The sequence below is a fragment of the Thermobia domestica genome, chromosome 3, assembly GCF_964235325.1.
Source record: "Thermobia domestica chromosome 3, izTheDome1.hap1.1, whole genome shotgun sequence".
NCBI lineage: Eukaryota > Metazoa > Arthropoda > Insecta > Zygentoma > Lepismatidae > Thermobia > Thermobia domestica.
Window position 1 is genome coordinate 75,977,605 of NC_137456.1, and position 12,626 is coordinate 75,990,230.

The 12,626-nt window shown below is 35.0% G+C and overlaps 1 protein-coding gene across 1 annotated transcript; it reads right to left on the reverse strand.

Moving 5' to 3' along the window:
• Window positions 1-11,867: 11,867 nt before the first annotated feature.
• Window positions 11,868-12,350, reverse strand: LOC145681840 (uncharacterized). Its single transcript, XM_081753449.1, has one exon. It carries the CDS (start codon window positions 12,348-12,350, stop codon window positions 11,868-11,870), a length of 483 nt encoding a protein of 160 aa, XP_081609575.1.
• Between the last annotated feature and the right edge of the window lie 276 nt (window positions 12,351-12,626).

The following is a 12,626-nucleotide window of genomic DNA, read 5'->3' on the forward strand; positions in this document are numbered from 1 at the left end:
ATATCTTTAGTTATAATCTTTTATTCAAAGAACCAATCTTTTATGTTGGAACGTGACAATAAGTGACCACGCTCCTTTGCACGTCGGATGTGCCATTTTAAGTAAGGTTGGCTCATTCTTTTAAATGACAGTTAAATCAAGTTTTAATATGCATAGTTTTGAAATTGATATTTTATGATATTGACTGTTTATTTTTAAAAAATCTTGTTTCATAAATCAGTTTGAAACTTGTAATTTAAATATATTGAGCTTCTGACAAGGCCTTATCCTGCTCTAATATTCATTCTATACTACAAATTTTCTGGTCTGTTTTAAATGATTACATAATGGTTTTACATAATGTTGTATTTTTGCTTATGAGTTGCTCACAGTACCTAAAATAAAATTAGAGTAGTATTATATGATGTAGTAGTAGTTCCTACTGTTGTATCTGATAATACTTCTGTAGCGTTTTTGTTTACATTTTTCTAAAAGTGTAGATTTTCTGAAAAAAGTGCGCTCGACGCTCTTTTAAAATATGCTTTCGAATTTGATCAGAAGCCTGGAAAATAATTATTAATCTAATAGGTAATCATAACACTTTCAATCCTAACAACGGATAGGACTAGTGATGCTATATTAATACAAATGGACAGAACACGACTTTAGGTTTCTCAATTACATATGTCTCGCAGTTATCTTCTGTGAGTAGTGATCGGTTGTGTGGAAAACTTATTCGGACTTGCAACTAGAGAAGTAAACATTCTTTCCCCTGAAATTTACCAGCGAAATTGTGCATGTCTTATAAGCCCAGACAGCACAATGCACGTACAGTACCTGTATAGTACATGTACAATTGCACGGATGCAACATGTGCATCATCTATATAAATGCACGCCTGCACATGTGATGCACATATACATCACAAGTCCTATTCAACATCTTCACGTGCACAGGACATGTGCAATGCATACGTACACGTCCTGCACAAGTGATTTACATCTACTGCGCAGGTGATTTACAAGTGGCACGTATTCGATTTACACGTAGCACACAGGTGATTTACATGTAAAACAGCGGTGATTTACATGTAGCACACAGGTGATATACATGTAGCACACAGGTGATTTACACGCAGTAACTAGGTGATTTACATGTAGAATAAAGATGATTTACATGTAACGCACAGGTGATTTACACGCAGTACCCATATGATTTACATATAGGACAGAGGTGATTTACACGTAGCACATGGGTGATTTACACGCAGTACCCAGATGATTTACATGTACGACAGAGGTGATTTACACGTAGCACACAGGTGATTGACATGCAGTACCCAGGTGACTTACAGGTAGGACAAAGATGACTTACACGCAGAACCCTGGTGATTTACAAATAGGACAGAAATGATTTACGCGCAGTATCCAGATGACTTACATGTACGACGCATGTGATTTTCTCTAGTGCAGAGGTGATGTAAAAGCATATTCGAGATGCAACGGAAAAAATAGTTTATATATTTGGTGCCTTATGTAGTAACACCATATATAGCACCAAAGACATCACCTTCAAAGTATTTCACAAGTAACTAATAATTGTCAGTGAGAATTTTACTTTTGGAGTTTATTATTTGCAACGAGCAAAGCTTTAAGTAGTATCTTTGACATATTTGCCAAGCAACAAATAACGCAACATATTCTGCTGTAATCGGTCACGAAAATAAATTTTGTAAACCTATGAACTGTCTGACAGTAGTTACAACGGTACAGTGCTTCCACCTGTTGATATTGTATCCTAGCTCAGAGGACGTTATGGAGTTTTTACAATCATTCAGCTATCATTCGTCGAAAAGTCTCTATAACACCGAATGAAGGAAAAACGACACCTACCAAAAATGGAGGTTACTTTATATTGTTGATGAGAATGAGAGTAAACGAATGAAAGTAAAAGTATACACTTGCACGGTATTATGGACGTCTCATACACATGTGCAGTAGCCGTGCAAATGCACATGTGCACACAACGGCTTATCACTGGTAATTTAAATGTGCTTCATCTACGCTAATGCACATATGTACATGCATGGCTCAAGTATGGGTTATGTACGTGCGCTGCATCCACGCAAATGCACATGTGTACATAACGGCTTAAGCACGGGTTATATAAATGTGTGCTTCATCCATGCAAATGCACATGTGCACATAACGGCTTAAGCACGGGTTACGTAAGTGCGCTGCATCCATGCAAATGCACATGTGTACATAACGGCTTAAGCACGGGTTATATAAATTGTGATTCATACATGCAAATGCACATGTGTACATAACGGCTTAAGAACGGGTTACGTATGTGCACTGCATTCATGCAAATCCACATGGGTACATAACGGCTTAAGCACGGGTTATATAAATGTGTGCTTCATCCATGCAAATGCACATGTGCACAAAACAGCTCAATCACGGGTTACGTACGTGCGCTGCATCCATGCAAATGCGCATGTGTACATAACGGCTTATGCACGGGTTATATAAATGTGTGCTTCATCCATGCAAATGCACATGTGCACATAAGGCTTAAGCACGGGTTCTGTACGTGTGCTTCATCCACGCAAATGCATATGTGCACGTAACGGCTTATGCACGGGTTATATAAATGTGTGCTTTATCCGTGCAAATGCACATGTGCACATGCACGACTTAGTCACTGGTTACGTGCATGTGCATAACCCTCGCAAATGCACATGTGCACATAAACGAGTTATGTATGTGTGCTTCGTGCACGCAAATTCACGTGTATGGCTTATGCGCGGGTTATGTATGTGTTCATCATCCACACAAATGCACATGTGCTCATGTACATCTTATGCATGGATAGGGCACATGTGTCGTACACGTACGTGTTGTCTGGGAAGCTGGAAGACCATTTCAAATTGTACTAGTATGGTCAAAATGGAAACTACTCTTGAAATGGGTTTGAAATATTATTTTGCCTTTTTACATTTGCTCGTACACTTTACACGTAAGCAAATACTATTTGAGACACGCTTTGTAGCAATTTCATCAATGTTATTCATAACAAGCAGCTTTTTCAACATTGTTATTTCTCTCGAGTAAGTGAAGTAGTGTTTGTTTCCAACAATACTGTAGCAGTTCTACCTAATAATACCAAGAAATATCCTCACCTTGAAATAAAAAAGATATTTATTAATTTTGTAGGTGTACTTTTCTTGTACTAACTGATATTCATGTTTCTTTTCAAAGGAAGGTTCTAAAGTGTCAGAAATTTGAAATTTAAATAGTAATACAAGCACATTAGCGAAATTATTAAACAGTCCCCGGCATTATAATAGCTTCATGAAGGAATATGACAATCTAGTGATTTTTAAAGCTATGTGATGTGTAGTCATAATATCGACTTTGGCATATTCCTATATCATAGTTTGCTACATTTAGATTGAAGCCTCAACACCCAAACTTTTAAGCTCCTCTCGGATCACTATCGTAAAGTTTCATCCGCCACTATTTGCATACCTGGAACTACATTATATTTTACTAATAGAATTCTTGTCTTCGGACGGAGAGAACACGTTCATTTTGGACATAAAGGGCAATGGAGGCTGAGTTTGCATTTGAACCGCATCGGAAGTGTTACTGTTCGTCACAGTGATATAGAAAACTATGTAATCGACACTGGTATCGGTCATTTTCGATCATTTTTATATTTCTTCTCTCCCCCTCTCTCAAGTTGAGAGGCTGTATGTGGATTGAAACGGAATTGGAAGTGTCACTGTTCATCTCAGCGACTTCAATAACTGTGGATTTGGCACTTATATCGCCATTTTCGATCATTTTTAGATCTCTTCCCTTCCCCTGTCCCAAGTTGCGAGGCTGAATATGGATTGAAACGGGATTGGAAGTGTCATTGTTCATCTGAGCGACACCAAAACCAATGCATTTGACAATAATATCGGTCATTTTTAATCATTTTTAAATAATTCCCATCCTGCCCCTTCCCTACGTTACACCGTCAAAGTTAAATGATAAAAACCATCCCAGGATCAAACCTCATTTATGTTGTAAATTTGATGGAGATTGGTTGGCCATATATGCTGACAGCAAGAAATCTCGTTTCTAATCCTAATCGTAGTATTCTAGGCACAATCGGACTTTTTAGTTGCTTATATGTGTCTTAAATAAGTGTGTCGTTTTTAATACAGTGTAGATTACTTTACTCAATGTAGTATTTCATACAGTACTTTGTAAAGTATTCAGTACATTATTTCGTTCAACTGAGGGTCACTAGAGGAAATTGCGGTCGAAACTTCTTATTTTGGTAACTTAAGTTTACTGAATTTTAATATAAGTTCTTTCATAACCATTATAGAAATGCTATAGAATTTAAGGGTTATTAAATGGTGATTTTCATTTTAACCAACTTTTTCGTTCTCTGACCAGGTCCGGTCCCGTGGTGATCGGTTAACAGGGAGTCTACTGTATATATATGTTTTTCTAACGTCATGAGGTTTTATAATATAATCGTTTTTCCTCTCGGAGAATAGATCTAATCTTGAAATAGCTTACATTATCTGCATCAGCTAACTGGGACGGAACACGACGTTTATTGCTTTTAGCTGAAGAGAAGGCAGCGCGATATTGAATTTAACACAGAATCCCATGAATATAAAATGGAATAACGATCAGTAAAATAATGACTTTATCCTGTCATTTCCCTTTCGTCTGTAGCTTTCAATAAACGTAATGGATGCATGATTTCGTTAGCAATACAGACACGAATGAATTCGTCATTCAATGTGAAGCAATGGAGAAGTGAATGTTTCAAATGATGATGAGAGAAAATACATTTATTGTATATATGGCGCCTATTGGACTGTTACTTACACTTAAGCTTTTATGGTTGCGAACGAAATTAAATTAACAAAATAATAGTAAGCGGATCGTATATTTAGTATCGTATATTTTTTTTAAAACAAGAAAGGAAATCGAAGTCAATCCATCCGTCATCCTTGACCTTTTGAACTCCAAGCAATAGACACCCGTCTTAAACAAAAGACAAGTCATATGTAATATAATCTGATCTTTGTTTACGAAAGTGAAAAATTTTCATCCTTCACTTTAAGGAGTTTCAAGGAATTGTTTGAACCAAACACTCTTCTATTACAACCATTCTATATGGGTCTTATTAAAATTGTATATTAGAACGTATGCACAGGGTCTTCCAAAAGTCCTGCAAAACGTAAAAAGCTGTAACTTTGTAACCATTTATTGTATTTATACAAAACTTTGTACAAACACAAACATTTATTGTATTTGTAAGAAAGTCTCAAATTTTGTTTCCAAACATTTTTTCAACGCCAAACCTCCAGCTGAGCACCATTTATGTCCAAACATTGCTGAAGTTTTTTCGGGAATCCAAGAATGGCATTTCACAAAACTCACTTCTTATGTCACAGTCTTATTCCGTCAATTCCTGTACAAGTTTCAACTTGTAAAGCTTTGCCTTTATTTTCTTACGAACGATATTGTGTAGCGTTGTTATTGGCACTCGCAGCTCCAACGATCTGCGTTTCAACGATTTCTTTGGACTTCGCAACACGCTTTCCTGCACGGACTGAATCACATCAACACTGGTTGTTGGCCTTCCGCTACGAGGCAAGTCCAAGACACTTCCGGCAGGTAGGAACTTATCGTACCATCTCTTGATACTTGAACCTGCAGGTGGTTGTTTCTGATATTTTTGTCGGAATTTTCTTCTCACCAAAACACTAGATTTAACTCACAAAACCACGCCACACACTGCGCTTTCTCTTGAGTAGACGCCATCTGTCACGTGATTTGAGGTTATGACGTCAACGTTTACATCTGCTCATTGTTGCCAACGAAAATGTTAACATTTCGACTAAACATTATAAACAAAATACAAAATTGTAAGTAGTACTTTCAAAGTTACAGCTTTTTACTTTTTTGCAGGACTTTTGGAAGACTCTGTATGTATGTCCGTTACGCCACACGATAACTCTTGAAGCTATTTTTTAAAACTTTTTTTCGATAGATAATAAACTGAGGATATTCTGAGATACTTTACTTTTTTTTAAACCTACATTTCGTCTGACTAACCGAATTCCCGTCGAGTCTAATATCGAGAAAAAAGGTTCGTACGCGATAAAATCTGGTGAAAATTTTTCTGTATACTAAATATGGTGGCTGCCTTTGGGTGATTTGCTTTCTATGCACGAATCTGATAATAGACACACACACATTTATATATATATATATATATAATACTGCAATATCCCGCATATAGCTCTGATTATAATCAACTCATTTACATCCTACTACGATCTGCTACAATGGCAGACGACAGGAAACACCATTAGAACACCATTAGGAAACGAATATTAGAAGATTTTTTTAAAAATCATAATCACTTTTGTAACATACTATATACAGAAAAGAAGATCTTGGAATACAATTTGGTAGTGGGAGAAAACGATTCCCGAGTATAATTTGCTTTTCCTATGTAGAAGTTTACAACATAATATAAATACATGTTAAAGACTTTGTGAGGAAATGTGAAATTCCGTAAATTAACGTAGAAAAAAAGAATATAAACTTACAAACTGATGGACGAAATGTGTTTATATAGTAACTTCGTACTTTCCAATACGGACTTTTTCAGTATGATACATAATACAAAAATCAATCACGTTACCGACTGAATACTTCCTTACGCACTTCACTCCATATGAAAAATAACAACAATGAATGTGCAAAATAAATGCATTCATTCATCAGGTATGTCATACTGACAAACAAAGGGTGTGTAGCTCTCTTAAAAACGAAATAATTTGGAGTCCGGATTGAGTTTAATCAAAGAATTTTTTTTACCGTATGTCATTGTCAACATGTATTACACGATATAAAACACTAGTAGATTGGTCGTTCTTCGCACGGGGGAATACGTTTCATTTGAACATAAAGGGGGCTGAATTTGGATTTAAATTATATCAGAAGTGTCACTGTTCATCTCTGCGATTTCGAAAACTAAGGTTGTTTAGTTTCGACTATTGTTAAATATCTCTACCTTCCCTCTCCTAAGTTGCACCGTCAAAGTGAAATGGGCCTAATAAAAATATTCCAGCCTCGAACCTCATTTATGTTGAAAATTAGATCGATATCGGTAGTGTGGTTCAAGAGTCATTAAGTTTTATTTATTTTTATGTCTCCCCTCTCCATCCCCTCCCTCTCTTCTGAGTTGTACCGTCAACGTAAAACGATAAAAAAAACTTCCAGGTTCTGACTTCATCTATGTTGAAAATTTGATCGATATCGGTAGTGTGGTTCAAGAGTTATTAAGTTTTATTTATTTTCATGTCTCCCCTCTCCACCCTCTCCCTCTCCTCTGAGTTGTACCGTCAACGTAAAACGATAAAAAAAACTTCCAGGTTCTGACCTTATCTGTGTTGAAAATTCGATCGATATCGGTAGTGTGGTTCAAGAGTTATTAAGTTTTATTTATTATTAAATGGTCCCCCTCCCCTCCGCTTCTTTGAGTTGTATGCCGTCAACGTAAAGCGACAAAATAATTTACACGTCCTAACCTCATCTATGTTGGAAATTTGATCGAAATCGGTCGTATGATCCAAGAGTTATGAAGTTACAAACATAGTCACTTTTAATTTTATATAATAGATAACAAGTGCTTAGACAATTTTGTTCTGTACTACGTTGAAAATAATACACCACACAGTTAAAAGTTGTAATATTGTATTCCTTCTTATCCTCTATCTTGAAAATTACAAAAAAAATAATAATAAAAGACAATACTAACTGCACATCAAGGAATTTTCTCTGATATTATCTTTACTTAAGGAATGTTTGTAATGATTTTCAATGAATATTCCTTGTAGAGCACATTAATATGTAAATAGTGTTACTAAATAATGAATATTCATGACAAGCATTATGAGTAGAAGTGAAAATAAAAAGAAATGTTTTTTGCTAACAAAGTAACAAAGCTCTCATTTGAAATTTTAATTAGTAAATTGATATAACACCTTCAGTTGGAGAACAAAACATGTAATGGTATTTGAAAACTAAGAGAGAGAGATAGTTAAAAGTTTCTGTACAAAGTTTCTTTTGCGTATGTCACTCCACATCGAACTTTTTAATTATTATTTTTCGTTGATATAAATAGGTGACGCATAGTGAATTTCTTATTTATTCTATTTTCAAAAACCTTTACAGTGACTAAAACTAGTCAATTAATCAATTAATGTCTCCCTCTCTCTCTCTCCACACACACACACACACACACATATATATATATATATATATATACTGGATTGTAAAGTTAACTGACGAATTAATGACAAAATAGGCAGAAAGCATATAATATTTAACAATTATGTGATTAATGTTTGTTTACAAATTGTCAAGATTATTGAAAATTGAAGTGAAAATTTGGAAGCGGTTATTGTCTTGTTTTCATATGTTTTTGTGGATCGAATTGTTGTAAGAATTAGTCGGAATTTAATTTATGAAATATAGAACCTTTCGATATAATAGTTAGTGAACTTCGCTCCTTCCAACCTTCCTTTCTCCTCACTCCAAACGGGCAATGTAGCCAGTCAAAGGAAACGGAAAAAAGAAGAAAAAACAGTAACCTATCAGAGAAGTAACAATTTGTAACCTCTGCCATTGAATCCAGTGGATCGTTGGAGAAACAAGGTCTCAACTTCATAAAAGAAGTAGGTAAATGCATCACCCATTTATCTGGTGATGATAGAGCAAGCACCTTCCTAATTCAAAGAATAATTACGGCAGTACAAAGAGATAATGTAACCTCCATATTGGGAACCATACCAGGTAATGAGCTAGTCAAAATTTTCCTGCTTTAAAACACCTTCCATTGTGTCTATTTTTTCTGCTAGATGATGAAGTAGTTTGGTTCGTCTGAAAATTAGATTTTTTTATAATATTTATGTTATTAGATTCTATTTTTCTTTGTATTTTTCCTCATGGTCTTAACCTTCATATATTCTTGTTGTTCTTTTCACTTATTTACTAGTTTCCTGCACATTTTTCGTTATTATTGTTATGAATTTGTATACTGTTTTCTCTTTTATTCTGTGTTTTCAATTTTCAAATTATAATCTGTCATTTTCTGTTTCCACTACTTTGTATCAGCTTTGATTCTATGTCATATTTAGCATAATGAATGTTTAGCCTAAAATCAGTGTATATTTTATTCCAACGTTAAAAAATTAGTTGAAAAAATTACCATTAAAAATCGTTTCATAGTTAGTGAATGTTCACAAATTAACTATTTTGATAGATGTTCTTAACACTAGGATTTGGGTACGTAGTTTTGGCGGCGGGGACCCAGGCTCAATTCCCGGCAGAAGCTCATGTAGTTTGGATTCTACGTTAATCAGTAGGTCCCGTCTCATATAGCCTCACCGCTAAAAGGGAAGATAAACTCAAAATCAACTCAAGTTTAGGAATTGGGAGCATAAAGAAATTGAAACAATATATAGAGAAAGAAAGTATGCCAAAATTATAATACCACTCAAATGGCATAAATATTTATTGTATTAACTATACACCAAACTTGTATTATATCAAACTTTTGTCATTATTTATCTTGAACCTGATACCACTGAATCCCATAAGGGAGAAAACTAAAGCAAAAACAATAAATTTTGTTTAAGATTAAATAAATGTATTTCTGTTGATTTACATGAAGAAAATATAATAATAACTCATCTAACGACATATTCGCAATGAAGACATTTAAAATTATGAGATTCATTAGGAAAGCAGAGAGAGTGGTTTCGAAGGCAATCACCAAATGGCAAACAGATGAAAGAATGGTCAGAGAAAAAGAAAACAGATAAGAATTGATACTTTATTCGTATTTTTTTCAGTTATGTTTATTGACGAAACTACGATGTATCGCAGAAACAGGAAACTAAAAGCTTTCTTTTCTCCTTTCAAAAGAAACCTTTGTCTGTGTGTAATTTAATAATTTGCATAAATTTCTCAGTAGTATTCATCAATAGCCCATTTGACTGCGAAAATAGGACGCTTCATACTAGTTGTAAAACCATTGGATGCGTACGATTAAAAATAAAACAAAAATGTTGATAAATATCTATGCTAAAGTATATAATCTGGAGTAGTTCTTATGATAAGTTACATAGTTTTCTTCAACACATAAATGCAAGAATTGGACTACTACACAAAATTGGCATTTTTGTGTGTAGCTGTTCAACTATACCAAATATATCTGTTAGTTTTAAAATTCTTAGGTTTAGTTCAGTCAATTCTCTTAGGTTAGGTTCTATTCCCCAAACATGTTACGCTAAATTCTGTTTACTTTCAACACTCCTTTAAGTTGATCTTTCAAATTCTAACCGATAGGTTACTAACAACACTGATCCAATATACTCGTAAACTTCTGTTACTCTTTTATTGTTTCTCAACTGGTACACTTAAAATTCTCTCTTATTATCTTACTTTGCAATTAATATTTCTCAATTCTATCAAATTCAACTGTGAATTGATCTGTTCTTGAATCAACCCAAACTTTACTACATTTTACAAATCAACAACCTAAAACTGTCCCTAGCAACATAAACATCTCTTTTCTTCCTTTTCTTCTTTTTTGGCTAGTGCCTTATTATTTTCTCAACGCTTACAACCTATTCCTATAAACGCCTATATTTCCTACTCCTAACAACCTCCCGTAGCTTCCAAAAAAAAATAGTTTTATCTCTTTTCTCTCTTGAATTCACGTCTCTTCTTTGTGCCCTGCAACTGCTGGTCCATTATGGACATTCTTATCCACAATGTTCTAATTTTACTCATCCAAGATACTAATTCTTCGAACACAAATTGGAGAACATTCTCCTTCAAACCTAATACATGATCTTCCATTAAATTAAACTCCTGATTCTTTACTTGCTTATTTTTAGTACCGTGTTCCCTGTATACACTTCTTCTTCTTCTGCTAGGGGGGCGCGGTGGATCAGTGCTTGAGCGTTCACCTTTGGTTCTTGGGGTCCCGGGTTCGATCCCAGCCCCCGCCAAGTGAACTTTATGGTGGACAAACACCGTGCTCGTGGGTTTTCTCGGGTTCTCCCGTTTCCTCCCACTTTCTTCATTCCACCATTTCACTCATCTCTCATCATCACCGTCTCCTTTAGCCTAACCGGCATAAGCGTGGGACGTAAAACTCAAAGATTTCATTTCATTTTTTCTTCTTCTGCTATCAATTCCTTCTTCCGACTTGAGAAAAATACTATCATTGTCTTCCTTGGCGTTAATCAAAAGCTCTTTAGATTTGTGATTTGAAAATTTCTTCTTTCTTTTAGTGCTCTGGTCCAGTTTAGTAGCTCCAACTGCATCTTGATTACTAGATAATCCAGTAGAGGTTCCCAGTTTAACCTTAGATGACTGTATAATCCTGAACGACACCTATAGATATCATAACATCAGGTTTATCCCTAGTCTCTTGATAATGTAACGTATCCAAAGTTAATACTTGAAATAAATCCTGTACATTATCTGGTTCTAATATTACAGAAGATTTTACATCATCCTGTCTTAACTCTACATTATCGTGAACAATTTCAGCATCAGAAACATAAAATTGGAGTTCTTTACATTTCCCCTTCTGTAGAGTGCACAACACAGGCATTAGCAAAGTGGTGTGAACCTGTACATTTAGAACAGCTTTTTCCAAAAGCAGAACATGTTTGTTTATCATGTCTACGCAAGCAACTTCGACACAACTTCGACATAGAGTCTGATGAAGATAAAGTATAGCCCGGTGAACGTCTCACACTTCTAGACCTACTACTGTTAGTTGCATATCCAGATTTTCCTTGTACCTTTTTTATTATTACTGTTCCATCGAGGTTGTACTACATTAAGATGATGTGTTATTTGCTCTGGTACATTATTAAATAAGGTCATCTGTTCTTCCGTATTTTCCACTGCAGTCGCTATTTCAATCACCTGTTGGAAGGTGAGAGTACCTGAAGTTAATATTTGTCTTCTGGCAATGTTACTTTTCATCCCAAACACAAATTGATCTCTTAGGACGTGATCTAAACATGCATTAAAATTACAGTAAGCAGCCTGTTTCTTTAAAGTTAAAACAAATTGTGCCACTATTTGATGAGGTTGTTGTATAATATTGTGGAACTTAAAGCGTTCTGCTAATTCATTTGTCTGTACACCGTAGTGCTGGATCATTAACTCTTTCAATTCTAAATAAGACTTTTGAGCAGGTTTTACTGAGGAACATACGTTTCTTAGTTCTTCGTACGCTTTCATACCCATAACAGACAAGAAGGTAGAAAGTTTTCTGGTAATAGTTAAGAACAGCTACTTCTCATCTACCGTGCACGAGGATACATCTTACTGTTGCACTACCTACAAAAATGATTCTATATCATTTATAAGTGGTAATAGAACACACAAAAACCCAGATCATGTTGTACTTACACTCCAACATGGAGTGAGAATACAGCGTGATCTCCGTTTCTTCTGTGTTCTATTACTACTTGTACACCAAATAGAATCATTTTTCTACGTAGTGCAACAGTAAGAAGTATC